The sequence below is a fragment of the Triticum urartu genome, chromosome 5, assembly GCF_003073215.2.
Source record: "Triticum urartu cultivar G1812 chromosome 5, Tu2.1, whole genome shotgun sequence".
NCBI lineage: Eukaryota > Viridiplantae > Streptophyta > Magnoliopsida > Poales > Poaceae > Triticum > Triticum urartu.
Window position 1 is genome coordinate 560,874,970 of NC_053026.1, and position 21,023 is coordinate 560,895,992.

The following is a 21,023-nucleotide window of genomic DNA, read 5'->3' on the forward strand; positions in this document are numbered from 1 at the left end:
ACTATATCGATCCTTTCAGAGCGGAGTGTGATGCGATTTTTGCTCGGCGGCAGGCACCATTTAAATAGAGGGCGGACGGTCGGAGCCAATCGGCGTTGTGTTTAATAGCCGGCGGCTCGTGAACGGACATGTGGCCGGAGTTGGTTTCTCGATGCACACGCGTATTTAATGGAGAAAGACAAGCAATCTGTGGCCGTTAGAATGTGGCGAAGAGGTGTGTTCAGCCGGGCAGCGCTCTCTCGATCGGCAGTGAAAGGTCATGTCCGTCTGCGCCGCCCTCCCATCCATTCATCGCGGCATCAATGTTGGCCATTACATGCTCTGAGCCGGCATGAATGCGACGCAGCAAAGTGTGAGCGTTTGATGGAAAGCACGGAAGAGGTGGGTTGATTTTTTTATGAGCCACCATGATCAAACGGGGGCGTAGCAGCTATGTGGAGACCCGCAAAGTCTTCACGTTTATTTCTGGTGTATGAGACTGCTCATAGTTGGGAGTAACATAGAGTAGTAACTTGCCGATGTTACTAGTCTATGTTACTACCTCCATAGTGGGTAGTAACATATGAGTGGTATCATGAAAGAGTTCATTTATTAGGCTATAGACTCATTATGCCTTGAAATATGTGATGTTATAGTAACTATCTAAGTTACCACAAATCCCTCTCTCCTCACTAATTAGCTGCCACATAAGCAATCTTGTATTGAAATGTGTGATGTTACTAGTTAAGTTACTCCCATTGTGACTAGTCTGAAAGAAAATGTGTCTAGACCGTCCTAGGGACTGATACATGCCTGCGTTAGGAGAGATGCCCTTAGGCCCCTCCCAATGCTTCACCTTGTACAGGTGCTAAGGTTGCCAACTAAGTAAAAAATATGCTGTGGCATGCTAGTTAAGAAGAGAGAGTAGTCTGGTGACCCCAGGAAGAAACGGTGCTAAGCACGTGTACCTAGGTGGAAGCACAATTCTGAGTCTGCAACGAATTAAATGCACAAAGCTCAGGGCATTTTCAATGCATAGACGCTTATTTGGGCGCTTGCATCATTTAAGAAAAAGATTAATCAAAAAGCATCAGTGGAGGAGTCTCCCTTTCCAACGCAGGAGCGCCAGGTTGAGCGCTTAGATAATATTTTTAGCACACGTTCTAGGACCCGACTCTCGTCAAAACAGATGCATGCAGGAAAAAAAGGCTCAAGCGCCCGATGACAGGAGCGGCATCGACGCCAAGAGAATTCCTGGGATCGACCAGGAATCGAGCCAATCGGCCGGGAAACAGAACCTGGCGCCTGGGCTAAGCGCCCGCGTTGTAGATGCCCTTAGCACTCAAAAGCTTAACACATTTGCATTGTGGACTTGAGTGTTGGGGAACGTAGCAGAATTTAAAATTTTCTACGCATCACCAAGATCAATCTATGGAGTTATCTAGCAACGAGGGAAAAAGGGGAGTGCATCTACATACCCTTGTAGATCGCGAGCGGAAGCGTTCAAGAGAACGGGGTTGATGGAGTCGTACTCGTCGTGATCCAAATCACCGATGACCTAGCGCCGAACGGTCGACACCTCCACGTTCAACACACATACGGTTGGGAAGACGTCTCCTCCTTCTTGATCCAGCAAGGGGGAGGATAGGTTGATGGAGATCCAGCAGCACGACGGCGTGGTGATGGAAACAGCGGTGATCTCGGCACGGCTTCGCCAAGCTCAGCGAGAGGGAGAGGTGTCACGGGAGGGAGAGGGAGGCGCCAGGGGCTAGGGTGCGGCTGCCCTCCATCCCCCCACTATATATAGGGCCCCTATGGGGCGCCAGCCCTAGATATTGAATCTCAAGGGGGGGGGCGGCGGCCAAGGGGGGTGGCTTGCCCCCCAAGCCAAGTGGGGCACCCCCACCCCTAGGGTTTCCAACCCTAGGCGCAGGGGGAGGCCCAAGGGGGGTGCACCAGCCCACCAGGGGCTGGTTCCCTTCCCCACTTCAGCCCATGGGGCCCTCCGGGATAGGTGGCCCCACCCGGTGGACCCCCGGGGCCCTTCCGGTGGTCCCGATACAATACCGGTGACCCCGAAACTTTCCTGATGGCCGAAACTGGACATCCTATATATAATTCTTCACCTCCGGACCATTCCGGAACTCCTCGTGACGTCCGGGATCTCATCCGGGACTCCGAAACAACTTTAGGGTTACCGCATACTAACATCTCAACAACCCTAGCGTCACCGAACCTTAAGTGTGTAGACCCTACGTGTTCGGGAGACACGCAGACATGACCAAGACGACTCTCCGGTCAATAACCAACAGCGGGATCTGGATACCCATGTTGGCTCCCACATGCTCCTCGATGATCTCATCGGATGAACCACGATGTTGAGGATTCAATCAATCCCGTATACAATTCCCTTTGTCAATCGGTACGTTACTTGCCCGAGACTCGATCGTCGGTATCCCAATACCTCGTTCAATCTCGTTACGGGCAAGTCACTTTACTCGTACCGTAATGCATGATCCCGTGATCAACCACTTGGTCACATTGAGCTCATTATGATGATGCATTACCGAGTGGGCCCAGAGATACCTCTCCGTCATACGAAGTGACAAATCCCAGTCTCGATTCGTGCCAACCCAACAGACACTTTCGGAGATACCCGTAGTGCACCTTTATAGTCACGCAGTTACGTTGTGACGTTTGGCACACCCAAAGCACTCCTACGGTATCCGGGAGTTGCACAATCTCATGGTCTAAGGAGATGACACTTGACATTCGGAAAAGCTATAGCAAACGAACTACACGATCTTTGAGCTATGCTTAGGATTGGGTCTTGTCCATCACATCATTCTCCTAATGATGTGATCCCGTTATCAATGACATCCAATGTCCATAGTCAGGAAACCATGACTATCTTTTGATCAACGAGCTAGTCAACTAGAGGCTCACTAGGGGCGTGTTGTGGTCTATGTATTCACACATGTATTACGATTTCCGGATAACACAATTATAGCATGAACAATAGACAATTATCATGAACAAGGAAATATAATAATAACCATTTTATTATTGCCTCTAGGGCATATTTCCAACAGTCTCCCACTTGCACTAGAATCAATAGTCTAGTTACATTGTGATGAATCGAACACCCATAGAGTCCTGGTGTTGATCATGTTTTGCTCTAGGGAGAGGTTTAGTCAACGGATCTGCCACATTCAGGTCCATATGTACTTTACAAATATCAATGTCTCCATTTTGAACACTTTCATGAATGGAGTTGAAGCGACGCTTGATATGCCTGGTCTTCTTGTGAAACCTGGGCTCCTTGGCAAGGGAAATAGCTCCAGTGTTGTCACAGAAGAGAGTCATCGGGCCCGACGCATTGGGAATGACTCCTAAGTCGGTAATGAACTCCTTCACCCAGATTGCTTCTTGTGCTGCCTCCGAGGCTGCCATGTACTCCGCTTCACATGTAGATCCCGCCACAACGCTTTGCTTGCAACTGCACCAGCTTACTGCCCCACCATTCAAAATATACACGTATCCGGTTTGTGACTTAGAGTCATCCAGATCTGTGTCGAAGCTAGCATCGACGTAACCCTTTACGACGAGCTCTTCGTCACCTCCATAAACGAGAAACATATCCTTAGTCCTCTTCAGGTACTTCAGGATATTCTTATCCCCTGTCCAGTGTTCCATGCCGGGATTACTTTGGTACCTTCCTACCAAACTTACGGCAAGGTTTACATCAGGTCTGGTACACAGCATAGCATACATGATAGACCCTATGGCCGAGGCATAGGGTACGACACTCATCTTTTCTCTATCTTCTGCCGTGGTCGGGCATTGAGCCGTGCTCAATCTCGTACCTTGCAATACAGGCAAGAACCCCTTCTTTGACTGATCCATTTTGAACTTCTTCAATATCTTGTCAAGGTACGTACTCTGTGAAAGACCAATGAGGCATCTCGATCTATCTCTATAGATCTTGATGCCTAATATATAAGCAGCTTCTCCAAGGTCCTTCATTGAAAAACACTTGTTCAAGTAGGCCTTTATGCTTTCCAAGAATTCTATATCCCCATCAACAGTTGTCATCCAAAATTATTCAAGTACTTTCCAAGAATATCATTTCCCATCAACAGTATGTCATCCACATACAATATGAGAAATGCTACAGAGCTCCCACTCACTTTCTTGTAAATGCAGGCTTCTCCATAAGTCTGCGTAAACCCAAACGCTTTGATCATCTCATCAAAACGAATGTTCCAACTCCGAGATGCTTGCACCAGCCCATAGATCGAGCGTTGGAGCTTGCACACCTTGTCAGCATTCTTAGGATCGACAAAACCTTCCGGCTGCATCATATACAATTCTTGCTTAAGGAAACCATTAAGGAAAGCCATTTTGACGTCCATTTGCCATATCTCATAATCATAGAATGCGGCAATTGCTAACATGATTCGACGGACTTCAGCTTCGCCACGGGTGAGAAAGTCTCCTCGTAATCAACCCCTTGAACTTGTCGATAACCCTTAGCGACAAGCCGAGCTTTATAGATGGTTACATTACCATCCGTGTCTGTCTTCTTCTTAAAGATCCATTTATTTTCTATGGCTCGCCGAATCATTGGGCAAGTCAGTCAAAGTCCATACTTCGTTTTCATACATGGATCCTATCTCGGATTTCATGGCTTCCAGCCATTTGTCGGAATCTGGGCCCGCCATCGCTTCTTCATAGTTCGAAGGTTCACCATTGTCTAACAACATGATTTCCAAGACAGGGTTGCCGTACCATTCTGGTGCGGAACGTGTCCTTGTGGACCTACGAAGTTCAGTAGCAACTTGATCTGAAGTTTCATGATCATCATCATTAACTTCCTCTCTAGTCGGTGCAGGCACCTCAGGAACATTTTCTTGAGCTGCGCCACTCTCCGGTTCAAGAGGCAACACTTCATCTAGTTCTACTTTCCTCCCACTTACTTCTTTCGAGAGAAACTATTTCTCTAGAAAGGATCCATTCTTGGCAACAAAGATCTTGCCTTCGGATCTGAGGTAGAAGGTATACCCAATAGTTTCTTTAGGGTATCCTATGAAGACGCATTTTTCCGACTTGGGTTCGAGCTTTTCAGGTTGAAGTTTCTTGACATAAGCATCGCATCCCCAAACTTTTAGAAACGACAGCTTAGGTTTCTTCCCAAACCATAATTCATACGGTGTCGTCTCAACGGATTTCGACGGAGCCCTATTTAAAGTGAATGCGGCAGTCTCTAAAGTATAGCCCCAAAATGACAACGGTAGATCGGTAAGGGACATCATAGATCGCACCATATCCAATAGAGTGCGATTACGATGTTCGGACACACCATTACGCTGAGGTGTTCCAGGTGGCGTGAGTTGTGAAACTATTCCACATTTCCTTAAGTGTGTGCCAAATTCGTGACTCAAGTATTCTCCCCCACGATCTGATCGCAAGAATTTGATTTTTCTGTCACGTTGATTCTCAACCTCACTCTAAAATTCCTTGAACTTTTCAAAGGTCTCAGACTTATGTTTCATTAAGTAGACATACCCATATCTACTCAAGTCATCAGTGAGGGTGAGAACATAACGATAGCCACCGCGAGCCTCAACGCTCACTGGACCGCACACATCAGTATGTATGATTTCCAATAAGTTGGTTGCTCGCTCCATTGTTCCTGAGAACGGAGTCTTGGTCATTTCACCCATGAGGCATGGTTCGCACGTGTCAAATGATTCGTAATCAAGAGACTCCAAAAGTCCATCCGCATGGAGCTTCTTCATGCGTTTGACACCTATGTGACCAAGGCGGTAGTGCCACAAGTATGTGGGACTATCATTATCAACCCTACATCTTTTGGTATTCACACTATGAATATGTGTAACATTACGCTCGAGATTCATTAAGAATAAACCATTCACCAGCGGGGCATGACCATAAAACATATCTCTCATATAAATAGAACAACCATTATTCTCGGATTTAAATGAGTAGCCATCTCGAATTAAACGAGATCCTGATACAATGTTCATGCTCAGAGCTGGCACTAAATAACAATTATTGAGGTTTAAAACTAATCCCGTAGGTAAATGTAGAGGCAGCGTGCCGACGGCGATCACATCGACCTTGGAACCATTCCCGACGCGCATCGTCACCTCGTCCTTCGCCAGTCTCCGCTTATTCCGCAGCTCCTGCTTTAGTTACAAATGTGAGCAACCGCACCAGTATCAAATACCCAGGAGCTACTATGAGTACTGGTAAGGTACACATCAATTACATGTATATCACATATACCTTTAGTGTTGCCGGCCTTCTTGTCCGCTAAGTATTTGGGGCAGTTCCGCTTCCAGTGACCACTTCCCTTGCAATAAAAACACTCAGTCTCGGGCTTAGGTCCATTCTTAGGCTACTTCCCGACAGCTTGCTTACCGGGCGCGGCAACCCCCTTGCCGTACTTCTTGAAGTTCTTCTTACCCTTGCCTTTCTTAAACTTAGTGGTTTTATTAACCATCAACACTTGATGTTCCTTTTTGATCTCCACCTCCGCTGATTTCAGCATTGAATATACCCCAGGAATGGTCTTTTCCATCCCCTGCATATTGAAGTTCATCACAAAGCTCTTGTAGCTCGGTGGAAGCGACTGAAGGATTCTGTCAATGACCGCGTCATCCGGGAGATTAACTCCCAGCTGAGTCAAGCGCTTATGCAACCCAGACATTTTGAGTATGTGCTCACTGACAGAACTATTTTCCTCCATTTTACAACTGAAGAACTTGTTGGAGACTTCATATCTCTCGACCCGGGCATGAGCTTGGAAAACCATTTTCAGCTCTTCGAACATCTCATATGCTTCGTGTTGCTCAAAACGCTTTTGGAGCCCCAGTTCTAAACTATAAAGCATGCTGCACTGAATGAGGGAGTAATCATCAGCACGTGACTGCCAAGCATTCATAACGTCTTGGTTCTCTGGGATGGGTGCGTCACCTAGCGGTACTTCTAGGACATAATCTTTCTTGGCAGCTATGAGGATGATCCTCAGGTTCCGGACCCAGTCCGTATAGTTGCTGCCATCATCTTTCAGCTTGGTTTTCTCTAGGAACGCATTGAAGTTGAGGACAACGTGGGCCATTTGATCTACAAGACATATTGTAAAGATTTTAGACTAAGTTCATGATAATTAAGTTCATCTAATCAAATTATTCAATGAACTCCCACTCAGATAGACATCCCTCTAGTCATCTAAGTGAAACATGATCTGAGTCAACTAGGCCGTGTCCGATCATCACGTGAGACGGACTAGTTAACATCGGTGAACATCTTCATGTTGATCGTATCTTCTATACGACTCATGATCGACCTTTCGGTCTTCCGTGTTCCGAGGCCATGTCTGTAGATGCTAGGCTCGTCAAGTCAACCTAAGTGTATTGCGTGTGTAAATCTAGCTTACACCCGTTGTATTCGAACATTAGAATCTATCACACCCGATCATCACGTGGTGCTTCGAAACAACGAACCTTCGCAACGGTGCATAGTTAGGGGAAACACTTTCTTGAAATTATTACGAGGGATCATCTTATTTAAGCTACCGTCGTTCTAAGCAAATAAGATGTAAAACATGATAAACATCACATGCAATCAAATAGTGACATGATATGGCCAATATCATTTGCTCCTTTTGATCTCCATCTTCGGGGCTCCATGATCATCGTTGTCACCGGCATGACACCATGATCTACATCATCGTGTCTTCTTGAAGTTGTCTCGTCATCTATTCCTTCTACTACTATGGCTAACGCTTTAGCAATAAAGTAAAGTAATTACATGACGTTTATGTTGACACGCAGGTCATAAATAAATTAAGACAACTCCTATGGCTCCTGCCGGTTGTCATACTCATCGACATGCAAGTCGTGATTCCTATTACAAGAACATGATCAATCTCATACATCACATCCTTTTGGCCATATCACATCACACGGCACATGCTGCAAAAACAAGTTAGACGTCCTCTAATTGTTGTTGCAAGTTTTTACGTGGCTGCTATAGGTTTCTAGCAAAAACGTTTCTTACCTACGCCAAAACCACAACGTGATATGCCAATTTCTATTTACTCTTCATAAGGACCCTTTTCATCGAATCCGATCCGACTAAAGTGGGAGAGACAGACACCCGCTAGCCACCTTATGCAACTAGTGCATGTCAGTCGGTGGAACCAGTCTCACGTAAGCGTACGTGTAAGGTCGGTCCGGGCCGCTTCATCCCACGATGCCACCGAATCAAGATAAGACTAGTAACGGCAAGCAAATTGACAAAATCGACGCCCACAACAACTTGTGTTCTACTCGTGCATAGAAACTACGCATAGACCTAGCTCATGATGCCACTGTTGGGGAACGTAGCAGAATTTAAAATTTTCTACGCATCACCAAGATCAATCTATGGAGTTATCTAGCAACGAGGGAAAGGGGAGTGCATCTACATACCCTTGTAGATCGCGAGCGGAAGCGTTCAAGAGAACGGGGTTGATGGAGTCGTACTCGTCGTGATCCAAATCACCGATGACGAGCGCCGAACGGACGGCACCTCCGCGTTCAACACACGTACGGTTGGGAAGACGTCTCCTCCTTCTTGATCCAGCAAGGGGGAAGGAGAGGTTGATGGAGATCCAGCAGCACGACGGCGTGGTGGTGGAAACAGCGGTGATCTCGGCAGGGCTTCGCCAAGCTCAGCGAGAGGGAGAGGTGTCACGGGAGGGAGAGGGAGGCGCCAGGGGCTGGTGCGGCTGCCCTCCCCCCCCCCACTATATATAGGGCCCCTAGGGGGCGCCGGCCCTAGAGATTGAATCTCAAGGGGGGCGGCGGCCAAAGGGGGGTGGCTTGCCCCCCAAGCCAAGTGGGGCGCCCCCCACCCCTAGGGTTTCCAACCCTAGGCGCAGGGGGAGGCCCAAGGGGGGCGCACCAGCCCACCAGGGGCTGGTTCCCTTCCCACTTCAGCCCATGGGGCCCTCCGGGATAGGTGGCCCCACCCGGTGGTCCCGGTACAATACCGGTGACCCCCGAAACTTTCCCGATGGCCGAAACTGGACTTCCTATATATAATTCTTCACCTCCGGACCATTCCGGAACTCCTCGTGACGTCCGGGATCTCATCCGGGACTCCGAACAATTTCGGGTTACGCATATACATCTACAACCCTAGCGTCACCGAACCTTAAGTGTGTAGACCCTACGGGTTCGGGAGACACGCAGACATGACCGAGACGACTCTCCGGTCAATAACCAACAGCGGGATCTGGATACCCATGTTGGCTCCCACATGCTCCTCGATGATCTCATCGGATGAACCACGATGTCGAGGATTCAATCAATCCCGTATACAATTCCCTTTGTCAATCGGTACGTTACTTGCCCGAGACTCGATCGTCGGTATCCCAATACCTCGTTCAATCTCGTTACCGGCAAGTCACTTTACTCGTACCGTAAATGCATGATCCCATGATCAACCACTTGGTCACATTGAGCTCATTATGATGATGCATTACCGAGTGGGCCCAGAGATACCTCTCCGTCATACGGAGTGACAAATCCCAGTCTCGATTCGTGCCAACCCAACAGACACTTTCGGAGATACCCATAGTGCACCTTTATAGTCATCCAGTTACGTTGTGACGTTTGGCACACCCAAATCACTCCTACGGTATCCGGGAGTTGCACAATCTCATGGTCTAAGGAGATGATACTTGACATTCGGAAAAGCTATAGCAAACGAACTACACGATCTTTGAGCTATGCTTAGGATTGGGTCTTGTCCATCACATCATTCTCCTAATGATGTGATCCCGTTATCAATGACATCCAATGTCCATAGTCAGGAAACCATGACTATCTTTTGATCAACGAGCTAGTCAACTAGAGGCTCACTAGGGACGTGTTGTGGTCTATGTATTCACACATGTATTACGATTTCCGAATAACACAATTATAGCATGAACAATAGACAATTATCATGAATAAGGAAATATAATAATAACCATTTTATTATTGCCTCTAGGGCATATTTCCAACATTGAATTGCTAAGGCATTTAAGGGCACCTACAATAGGGGCGCTTAGCCTAGGCGCTAGGATCAAATCCCTGGTCGTTACACCCAATTTCCCAGCCGTTTTTTCTAATTCCCAGCTAAGCCCAGGATGTGTCCTGGCATCGACTCCACTTCTTGCACCGGGCGCTATACCTTTTTTTCTTCCATGCCAGCACTCAAAACTGCATCGTATAAGCGCCTGTGCCTTGTCATTAGCGATGCAGGCCAGGATGCTAACACCGCTGCTATGAGATTATTTATTTCTTTTATTTCCTTAAATGTCTATGCAAGCGCCCATGCATTAAACATGCTTTAATATGCTTAGCACCTCATCTAAGTACCTTTGCATTAGGAGGTCTTAATTTCCGATGTGAGCCTCTGTTACTCGGTGCGGCTGGAGCCGGGATGGTTGCAATTAGTGTCCACGTGTCGCGGACTGGATATATATAGCAGGAAATAAAGAGAAGAGAATTATTGACGGAGCGTGCGTGGTTCGCGCGCAGCCTCTGTCTGCAAATGAGCAGCTAGCGCTTTCTCCTCCGCTCACCACGCATGCACGCACGCGGAGCAAGAAGAACGGCGAATCTCCGACTCGATCGGCCATTGACGCCCTCTTCCTCCTCCTTGACCCCGTCTCCAGTTTATCTGCGCCACCCTCTCGCCCGTCTCCCTCCTTTGCCCGCCTCTCATCCCGGCCGTCTCAAGCCAGAACGCAACGGCCGGCCGCCTCAAGCCGGAACGCAACGGCCGGCGGCCGACGACCAGGCTAGCTAGCTAGCGCGGGTCGGCAGCAGAGCAAACATGAGCGGGGGAGGAGGGGGCGGCAACTCGAGGGAGCTCGACCAGACGCCGACATGGGCCGTCGCCTCCGTCTGCGGCGTCATCGTCCTCATCTCCATCCTCCTCGAGATGGGCCTCCACAAAGTCGGAGAGGTCCGTCAGTCAGACCATCCATGTCGCCCTGCCAAGCAATCTGCTTTTGTTTGCTCTGCTCACATGTATGCAAACGCATGGTGTTGGTTCGTTGTTTCAGTGGTTCGCGCACAGGAAGAAGAAGGCCATGGTGGAAGCCCTTGAGAAGGTCAAGGCAGGTGAGGAAGAAGGCACCATGGGTTGCCATCGATGGTCTATGAATTTACTGACACGTAACGACATGGATGCTGATGATGTGGTGCAGAACTGATGGTGCTGGGGTTCATCTCGCTGCTGCTGGTGTTCGGGCAGAGCTACATCATCAAGATTTGCATCTCCGAGGCTGCCGCCGACACCATGCTCCCATGCCGCCTCAAGAAGGCCACCGTCGAGGTCGAGATCGCCAAGGACGGCGGCCACGGCGCCCCCGCGGGCGGCGCCAAGGAGGAGCACGGCGCTAAGCAGCCGGAGGAGCATTTCAGCCTCGGCACCAATCCCTTCACCGCCACCTCCTTCAGCGTCCCCCACAGGATGCTCAGCGAGGCCACCTCCTTCAGCGTCCCCCACAGGATGCTCAGTGAGGCCAACATGAACACCAAATGCCCCCCGGTCAGCAGCACCAATCTCATCTAATCTTTGCATCCGGCAGTAAGACGAACGAATTCCATTCCTGAAACCGTTTCGTAAATTGCAGGGGAAGGTGTCCCTCATATCGATAAACGCTCTGCACCAGCTGCACATCTTCATCTTCTTCCTGGCCGTGTTCCATGTCTGCTACAGTGCCACCACCATGGCACTCGGCAGGGCCAAGGTTTCTCTAGGAATCCCATAATTGATCGCCGTTCTCTTCTTAACCATTAACTCGATCATCGCCTCATTGGCGGTGCGAGGCCGCGAGGGACGCGTGATGATTTCATCATTAACTGATTGCAGATACGAGGATGGAAAGAGTGGGAAAAAGAAGCGGCCGGCCAAGATGAAGAAGTCACTAACGGTACATCATTTTACTCTCTCTCACTCACTCTTCAGAGCTATAAAACACAAGCACACACGTTGACGTTTTAATTTCCTCTGAGCTAACGGCGCCGCGATTGCTGCCGCAGATCCGTCGCAGTTCAGGTTTACGCACGAGACATCGTTCGTCAGGCAGCACATGAACGTCCTCAACAAAACCCCGGCGTCGTTTTACATCGTAAGCTATATTGACTAGCGAAATGTTTCCTTCAGGTAGAGCAAAATGCTTGCATCGTTTTACTGACCCATGGATGCAACCCTTGAGCGCAGAGCAACTTCTTCAGGCAGTTCTTTAGATCGGTCCGGAGGGCTGACTACTGCGCGTTGCGCCACAGCTTCGTCAACGTAAGTACTAAGGCAGCATGTCGGCTAGAAATCCTTCATCTTGCTGCTGAATGGTGGAGTAATTATGGTCTTGCTGTTGCAGGTTCATTTGGCTCCTGGCAGCAAGTTTGATTTCCAGAAGTACATCAAGAGGTCTCTCGAGGATGATTTCAAGGTCATCGTCGGGATCAGGTGGACGGAAAGAACTCATTTCACCAATTTTATGGGGGAAAATAGGCTTTTGTTCCACTTTATAGATAAAGCCACATTGTCGAATGGTACAAAGTCACATGTAAAAGGATGGACGCGACACCCCGCTCCCCCCTGGTTGCAAGTTAAAGCCCACCATGGCCGGGGCCTAAATGTCGAGATCTCGGCACGACCCCTACCGCCATCCACGCGGCCAAAGGAAACTACTAGTACCGTTGTTGCGTTGCTCACTAGAGAGCTAACTGTGCACTCTGCCATCCATGTCCATGTCCACCAAAGGAACCCACCACACCCTTTCTGAAGCCCCAGAATGGCACTAGCCCGCAGCATCGTCTGATCTGGCTGGGGTTGAGATCATCGGCAACCCCACCCATCCACGCTCAGATCTGGCTGAGAAAGGGCCTTTCAATTGAGAAACCCATCCCACGAGCGCACTAGAGCGTCATAGTTCGCCTGCCATGACAAACCCAACCTAGGTCGACGACACCGGCCCTACCCCAATCATGTGCAAGAAATGGACCTGGGACGGCGCTCCCGACCATGCACTAGACGAGATGGCCACATTCCCCTTTGGCCTCGACCACCAAGCCCTGGTTGGTGACCAACCAATGGCGGCTGAGGAAAACAAACCGGCAACGACACATCGGGCTAGGGTTAGGTTGCGGTCCTCACCCCAAATCACCGCAAGGGTATCCAGGGTAGGGAGAAAATGGACTCATCGTCGGCATGGGACTCACGGGGCTTTTTCCGGCATTGTCGGACGGTCTTGCCAGTGGTGGGGAGGTGCTCCAAGAACGGGGCCGCAGCCCGCTCGTACCTAATAATTTTAATATTTTATCCTGCCTAATATCAACGTGCGAGTAATATTTTGCCTGATATTAATGTGCAATAAAATCAATATCTTGCCTAGCAGTGCATTGCACATACACAACTACTGGTAAAAAAAGCAAAAAACTGAATCTCTTATCGTTGTGGTTTTTTTTTTGGCAGCCCTATTCTGTGGGCGTCTGCACTCACCTTCCTGCTCATCAACATCAACGGTGAGTGAATCATCATCTAACTAGTACACTCATTGAACGAACCACTCCATGGTATTGATTCCCTCTCGATCGACACCGAATGATTTCAGGGCTGCACAGCATGCTCTGGATATCCATCATGCCGCTGGTGGTAAGTCGATCTCTCTCTCTCGGCCTGATTAATCATGCGTCGTCATGCATTACCATCAATGATTGATGGAGTATAACATTTACAACATACTACAAATTGGTGGATGGTTTTGATGGGCGTGGACGGTGGCAGATCATCCTGCTGGTGGGCACGAAGCTGCAGGGGATCATCTGCCGGATGGCGATCGACATCACGGAGCGGCACGCGGTGATCCAGGGGATCCCGCTGGTGCAGGTCAGCGACAGCTACTTCTGGTTCAGCCGCCCCACCTTCGTCCTCTTCCTCATCCACTTCACCCTCTTCCAGAACGGCTTCCAGATCATCTACTTCCTCTGGATCCTGGTAAATTCCCTCCTCCGTCCCACCATCCATCTCGTCGACGATCAATTTAACGGCTCGATTTGATTTCGTTTGGTTTGATTTGATGCGTGCAGTACGAGTACGGGATGGATTCCTGCTTCAACGACTCCAAGAAGCTCGTCTTCGCGCGGCTCTGCCTCGGGTAAGCCGACCAGCCAGATCTCTGGCTCGCATCGATCGATCCATCCATCCATGGGACTGATACGATCTTGTCCGGCGGTGTATGCATGCAGGGCGGTGGTGCAGGTGCTGTGCAGCTACGTGACGCTGCCGCTCTACGCGCTGGTGTCGCAGATGGGGACCACCATGAAGCAGTCCATCTTCGACGACCAGACCTCCAAGGCGCTCAAGAGCTGGCGCGCCGGCGTCAAGAAGAAGCCGGCGGCCAACTCCAAGCACGGCTCCGGGTCGCCCTCGGGGAGCCCGCGCGCCGGCAGCCCCAAGGCCGGCGACGAAGGCAGCACCGCCGGCATCGCGCTCACGCAGAAGCAAGGCCAGGGCGACGACGGCGCGCCATGATATCATATGTACGCGCCCCAGGATCCATGACCCATGATCCATTCGAGTACACTGTTTGATTCTTTGTACCAGTACGTAGCAGCAAGCAAACACGTCTATACATGTGTGTCAGTGTATATGTATATGCATCTGTGCATAGTTTACGTAGGACACGCAGGAAGGGAGGAGTTGCATCTTTTTTCTTGTTATTATCACTTCTACAATTTAATTTAACTAGGGCCGGTGTTGTTGTATTCATGTCGACTAATCATTTGCTAACTTGAAAGGTGTGATTGCAGTTCAAACAGGTATGAATGACGTTGTCAGCACTTCGGTTATTGTACTCCTTTCGTTTGCTTATGTTTTCATTTTCATTTTCGTTTCCACTCGAGCTCAAATGCATGCGTTCACAACTTCAAATTGATTGTCGAATTTGGTTTTTTCTAGCTCCCAACTGAAGTTTAATTGACATGTCTGTAGAACGTCACTTCTCCAGGATACTGTGTGTTTTTTTCAAACCTTTGAAAGATATTTTTCACTTGTTATTCATCGGTTTTCGCTCTGTATATTAGGGCATCTTCAAGGCGGACCCGCAAACCGCCCGCATACGTCCGGACCGCGATGTCCGGACGGCAGAAGCCATCCAACGCGGGACTGCATCGGTCCGCGGCACGGTCCGGACGCGTTTTCTCTCATAAATTGGAGTCAAAATGTGGGGAGCTTTGCGGGAGTTCGGACAGCAAACACGTATCACTCCGACACCCCGGCCCACCCAACTCTCCCTTCCGGTCCCTTTTTCTTCCACTCCGCCCCTTCTTCCTCTTACTTTGCATCCGCGCCATCCATCTCCGTCGTCACTGATGTACACCTCTGACTGCCACAAAGCCATTGTCGGACGCCCACAACCAGCACCGACGCGTCCGCTTGCCTCTACGATGGCACTGCCCACCATGCAGCCATTTGTACCCAGGTACACTCCGTCCCCCGTCGACGTCCTCCAATATGGCAGACACCTTGCTCCGCATGTGTTCGGGCATATGCCATCGAGCTTATTTTCGAATAGTGTGTTGTTTTTTAGAGTATGAAAAATGGTGAGCTGCTCGACCATGGAGGATGAGTTGTTATGCGATGCATGGTTGGCCGTATCCGCGGATTTCGTATGCAAGAGCAGATGGGAGGCCTACTGGCAGTATACCTGCCTATATGTCGGGCCGGGCCTAACAAAAGCCGTAGCAGAAAACCTAGGCCCGGGCTAGGCCCGACCGTCGGGCCTAGATCTCATGCTCAAGCCCTTCCCATCAGTAAAAAAGCCCGTCGGGGCTCAGGCTGGGCCCCTTTCATAAAACGCAAATATTGCAAGTCCAAGCCTGGCCCGACCATCGGGCCTAGATCTCAGGCCTAGGCTTGGCCCGTGGGCAAGACCGGGCTGAGTATCCCATGACCAGGTATATCTGGCAGCAAGTGCATGAATCTTTTCACGCATGAAAGCACATTGAGCCCTACGACATGTACATCATTCAACAACGCAATGTGAGATAGTTATCATATAGCTGATACGCTATCCAGACCAGCATCACCTAGTTTTGTAGCATGGTTCATCAGCTGAAGGCAAGGTGGCCATTTCACGTGGGAGAGGACGAGATCATAAGTTTTGGTTCCTCTTGCTCAGCTTGTTGATTGATTCGTTCACTCAATGTTGGTCTACACATTATGTAGTCCGCATGCGCTGCCATGATCTACCATAGGACAGAGGGCAGCCATTTACATGCACACACTGTTGGATGAAGTTGAAGGGGAGTACGTGTGAGAGGGCATGATCCATTGATGAAAAACTAGTTGGACATCTGGTTAATCTAGTCGAATTTAAGATATTGTTGTACTAAACTTAATTTGCATTCTATGTATGAATGATTTGTGCTATTTTCTATCTGAACTTTGATAAATATCGGCATGTTTGCATGAATTTCACCCGGTTAGTTCAAATGCGGATTGAAATGTATGAGGGCAGCGTTGGAATCTGCGCCCGCGGACGGATGCGGGAGGAACAACCATGGTGTCCCTTTCTGACAAATACAGTGATATTTTCGGAGGTGTCCTGCGTATGTTGCAACAAAGGTCTAAATTGAGATTCATGACTATGAGTTGGCTGACACAAACTTTACATACAGGAAGGGAGCTATGTACCACAAAATCATGAATTCCTGCAAAATTATAAATTCATCGACCTCCAGACTCAAGAGCATTAAAGGGCACAGAACTAGTGACTGTGAATCGACGAAGGTAGCCTGCAAAATAACATGTGTTTGTCAAGAACCAGCAAGAGCGAAATCGAGGAACGCCTTAAATTCGTCATGTTTCAACATCATATTTTTACCTGTTCTTGGTCCTAAGGAAGATCTTGGAGAGAGTTTCAGATCATGGCAGGTCTTCTTCAAGTGTCATGGCAGGATGGATAGGACTGTGCCTTGAGTTCCTGCAACAAACAATATTTTCTGTTAAAGCATTGTTTCGAATTGTCATAACTACATGGCAGCTCCAGAACATAAGAGAACATTCCAAGTACAAATTTCAATGCAGAGTGTGTTGTCCAGAGCAATGAATGTTAGACCAACATCGAAACAAAAAATCACAGATTTATCAGCTGGCTCAAAAAAAAATTACTTCTCTTCCCCATAGAATACTTGGGAAACAAGGTACATGGTGATTGCATCACAACTAAAATAACAAGACGACTACAGAACAATGCAAAATAATATGCCCACTAACAGAAGTTGGCCTGCAGCAATTGCAGACAATATAGTACAGAAAAACAAGCAAGCAAAGCATAACTACAATTTTGTTTGATCCATTACTAGCCGAAAAGCAAGCAAGGCAAAAATATAATTGTAATTACCTTTTCGCCTCTTCTCGCGAGGCAAAATGGATCACCGATCAAAGATTCTTCTGGCTGTAATCTTTCTTTAACCCGAGACACGACAAGTATGTTTCTGCAGAGCAGATAGGTGGTGAGACATCAAAATTTGCGATGCAGCGCCATTGTCATCAACCATCTAGCTTTATTTCTCTGCCGAAAGAAGGCAATTAGCTTCGGTCGATCCATGCGAAAATGAGGAGGGCAATGATAACAAGGGTATGTTACAGTGCAAATGATTGGCACCACTCTCTTAGCTACTTTTATTTTGGAAGACATTAGAGAAATGTGCAACAGATAGCATGGACATTCGTCGCAGAGTGTGAGACGGGGCAATTAAATAGCCACAACACAGAATGAGAAACATATTCATCAGTCCATTGCACTCACGTTTTGTTATATAACCAGCGTCCAACTATTATACAATCAAATCAGGGCGCGGTGTAACTTAAGTCAGTATACACCACACAGAGGGCAGAGAAATCATAACTAACTAAGCCAAGCAGGAGCCAGTCAGCCAGACAAACCAAGAAAAATCTTGGTTCCTGACGACAAATCATCGCAGCATTCCAAGCAATCGAACCAGGATCAATGCCACGGGGAAAGAAAACAGAAGTTCAAGAGCACTAACCCCCTCTTCCCGTCACTCCCTCCTCCTCCTTGCCCCCGCCCTGCTCCGCTCAGATCACGCGGCCTAGCACTATTGGACGACCAGATCTCAGTACTGATGATGAAGAAAAATCAAGAACTAGTACGAACTACTGCACACTAACCGCTGAGAGGAGGAGAGGGGGGAGAGGGACGTCGGCGACGAGTCGTTGAGGTCACTGCAAGTCACCTGAGCTCGCGCAGCCGCTCCACTTCACCTCGGGGTCGTCTCCTCCAAGTGGTCGGAGAGAAGCACGCCGCCGCCCGCCGCTGTCGCCTGAGGCAGAGGAAAACTGGAGAGACGTCTTCTCTTTTCGGTGGTGAACGGGCTACGCGGCCCATTCGCAAGCCCGAAACACAGCAGCGGCCCACCAAAAACTAGCGGAATAAAAACAGCACGCGCACGGACCAGGTCAGGTCAGACACCGAACGCGAGCGAGCCAGCCAAATCGACCCCCGTTCCCCGAAAGCAGCGGCACCACCACCCACCCATGGCTTCCCTGGCGGCGAGATCCGGCCTCCGCTCGCTGGCGGCGCGCGCCAGGGCCCCGGCCCCGGCCCCGGCCACGGGCGGACGCCGCATGTCCTCCTCCGCCCACGACGACGCCTGTCCGTACACCTCGCGAACCCTACCTCCCTCTCTTTTGCCCGTGCGCCCCGATTCGATCGGCCGTTTGACGCGGATTTGCGGGTTTTTCTCGTTTGATTGATGGTGATGCCTCGCAGATGAGACGGCCAAGTGGGAGAAGATCACCATCATGGGGGCCGTCACCTGCACCCTCCTGGCGGCCTGGAACCTCTCCAAGGGCCACCCCCACTTCGACGAGCCGCCGGTCAGATCTCTTGCCTCTCGTGTATTTCGGCTTCTGTGGTGGCCGTGGCCTGAGTCTGATTTGTTTTCTCGTGTTGCAGGCCTACCCATACCTGCACATCCGCAACAAGGAGTTCCCCTGGGGTATGGGTTTTCTACCCCCCTTTCTTCCTGTGCCCATTTCAACTCGTACTTTTGTAGTTTCCTCCTTGATTTGACTGTCTGCGATGTGATTTTTATGAAAAGTGACCTTGTTTGATTGGATGCCGTGTGCTTTGGCTTAAAATGGGTAATATTTGTATGCTGATTGTTCTAATGTATGGCGCCATTTCGTGTGATGGGTTTCACATTTCCTTCTAGGTAGATGGTGTGTATCATTTATTAGTTGGACTCAGCTGTGCATAGCTCACTGAAGTACTGAATAATGTTAATGATTATTCTTTTTTGCGGGAGGGATAATGTTAATGATTCGCATATAGCTAATTTGAAATTAGCTATGAGCAGTTATCCTGTTGTACCAATTTAGAAGAATTGTTTCAGTGTATACTGTAATAAGTGTTTTTGGGGGGTGCGGTGGTGTTTAGGTCATTATTGTGATCTATCCAAGTGATGTCGTTTTTCTATCCTGGAAGTCCTCAAAGAGCAGTATAAATTTTACTGACCCATTGAATCATTACCTTAATTCCCCGAAAAAAAGAATCATTACCTTAATTTCTGCTCTATGCCACATCAAGCAGTTTATTTGTGACTTCATGAATGACTTCTGTACGAAAGGATTTTCGCTTAGCTGGGTTCCCTGAATGTTTGCGAGTCTCTTTCTCACCTTAACCTATTTAATGGATTTTCATGCTTACACTTTTTAGCATTTGGGTATGAAGTTTAAGAAAGGCATATGGTCAATGCAGAGTTCCATGTTGGACCATAGAACTTCTTTAGAAACAAAGTGCAAAGCTCTTCTTAGATAGACAAGTTCTTAGAATATTAACTGGAAAACTCTCCTTGCACCTTTTGATGCAAATCATTTCAACACGTGCTTTGTACATGCTCCGACTGTCTGACCACAAATTTACTGTACTCTGTGATAGAGCTTGATGAATACAGATTATACTTGCATCATGCTTTAGATGTTCATTGAACTGTACAAAGTTACAAACTTCTGCTACAGCCTCTTGTTTTGTGGGATGTATTTCTTCAGTCTTGTAAACAATTAACCTAATCCAGTGTGTTGCTTTTTTTTTTGTTTAGCTGAGTGTTGCTTATTAGTGCCATTTCTGTGTGCTCAACTACTTACTGTGTTTGTGTGATCTATTCACTCAACTACTCAAGTATATTGGTTGGACTTTTTTTCCCATCAAAACAAAGACTGTTACTAGGTTAATTTAATCAGGTCTTTTACAACATAAAGAAGTTAGGCTATAAATAGTTTGCATGACTGTTATACTTTTGTGCCTGCTAAATGTTAAGCAGGGGGTTATCGTATTGATTGCACACTTGCACTTAGTACCAGTTTATGCTATCGATTATGTTTTGCATATTTCTTATTCTCACATGTCTTAAAATTCCACGTTGCAGGACCCAATGGCCTGTTTGAGGTCAAGCACGACCATTGAGTACTGAATAGTGCATCATAAGAAGTCGGTGAATGCTTCAGTAAAATTCTCTGGTTGTTCCAGTGGTTTTTTTATTTTCATTGCGATCTATTTGTGGCAAGAAATAAGAAAGACAAACTCTTGTGTTGACAATCCGGAATTGGCTGAATTGTGTCTACCCTGTTTTCACATCAATGATATATGTGAGCCGATTTACTTGTCTTGCCCAGTCTCACACACCGGTCATTATAATACTCCAGTGATAGCTCAGCTATCTGGATGAAATTCTGTCCCAATACATCATATTCACCTCCTAATTCTTGCGATATTTTTTTTAAATTTTGTTTCCGTTGTTTTAGAAGTGGATTATGGTTGCTTATGTAGCGAGTAAGGTGACACGAGATAAGACGGCCATTAAAGCAGTTTTAAGACCACACAAAACTTGCTTTGGTTATTATAAACTATTGCTGCAAATCAAATACTGTGATGTTTGCTATAA

At 48.1% G+C, this 21,023-nt stretch overlaps 2 protein-coding genes and 1 long non-coding RNA gene across 4 annotated transcripts; 2 read left to right on the forward strand and 1 right to left on the reverse strand.

The window, feature by feature from the left end:
* Window positions 1-10,834: 10,834 nt before the first annotated feature.
* On the forward strand, window positions 10,835-14,874 carry LOC125506020 (MLO-like protein 9). Its single transcript, XM_048670905.1, has 13 exons — window positions 10,835-11,010; window positions 11,111-11,168; window positions 11,255-11,598; window positions 11,684-11,800; window positions 11,923-11,983; window positions 12,093-12,181; window positions 12,274-12,348; window positions 12,431-12,519; window positions 13,528-13,577; window positions 13,667-13,707; window positions 13,840-14,049; window positions 14,142-14,209; window positions 14,301-14,874. Exons 1-13 carry the CDS (start codon window positions 10,879-10,881, stop codon window positions 14,584-14,586), a joined length of 1,620 nt encoding a protein of 539 aa, XP_048526862.1. The 5' UTR covers window positions 10,835-10,878; the 3' UTR covers window positions 14,587-14,874.
* Window positions 14,875-16,508: 1,634 nt separating this feature from the next.
* Window positions 16,509-18,471, reverse strand: LOC125510714. 2 transcript variants are annotated; one of them, XR_007284725.1, is made up of 5 exons: window positions 18,250-18,471; window positions 18,108-18,176; window positions 17,459-17,629; window positions 16,940-17,038; window positions 16,509-16,850 (listed from the first exon to the last, which is right to left on the reverse strand). It is a non-coding gene; the product is annotated as an uncharacterized LOC125510714 (long non-coding RNA). The 2 variants fall into 2 exon arrangements; XR_007284726.1 differs by having other exon boundaries at window positions 16,510-16,850; window positions 17,459-17,552; window positions 18,250-18,464.
* A 49-nt stretch (window positions 18,472-18,520) lies between these two features.
* On the forward strand, window positions 18,521-20,747 carry LOC125510713 (cytochrome c oxidase subunit 6a, mitochondrial-like). The gene is made up of 4 exons (XM_048675965.1): window positions 18,521-18,733; window positions 18,851-18,957; window positions 19,037-19,079; window positions 20,508-20,747. The coding sequence occupies exons 1-4, from the start codon at window positions 18,616-18,618 to the stop codon at window positions 20,543-20,545; spliced, it is 306 nt and encodes a 101-aa protein (XP_048531922.1). The 5' UTR covers window positions 18,521-18,615; the 3' UTR covers window positions 20,546-20,747.
* Window positions 20,748-21,023: the final 276 nt, after the last annotated feature.

What these genes read in the sequence shown, in the direction of transcription:
- LOC125506020 (XM_048670905.1), top strand. Translation starts at nt 10,879, where the DNA reads ATGAGCGGGGGAGGAGGGGGCGGCAACTCGAGGGAGCTCGACCAGACG. An exon ending in AAGGTCATCGTCGGGATCAG is followed by an intron (nt 12,520 to 13,527) that starts GTGGACGGAAAG and finishes TTTTTTTGGCAG; the next exon opens with CCCTATTCTGTGGGCGTCTG. An exon ending in TATCCATCATGCCGCTGGTG is followed by an intron (nt 13,708 to 13,839) that starts GTAAGTCGATCT and finishes GGACGGTGGCAG; the next exon opens with ATCATCCTGCTGGTGGGCAC.
- LOC125510713 (XM_048675965.1), top strand. Translation starts at nt 18,616, where the DNA reads ATGGCTTCCCTGGCGGCGAGATCCGGCCTCCGCTCGCTGGCGGCGCGC. An exon ending in CCCACTTCGACGAGCCGCCG is followed by an intron (nt 18,958 to 19,036) that starts GTCAGATCTCTT and finishes CTCGTGTTGCAG; the next exon opens with GCCTACCCATACCTGCACAT. An exon ending in CAACAAGGAGTTCCCCTGGG is followed by an intron (nt 19,080 to 20,507) that starts GTATGGGTTTTC and finishes TCCACGTTGCAG; the next exon opens with GACCCAATGGCCTGTTTGAG.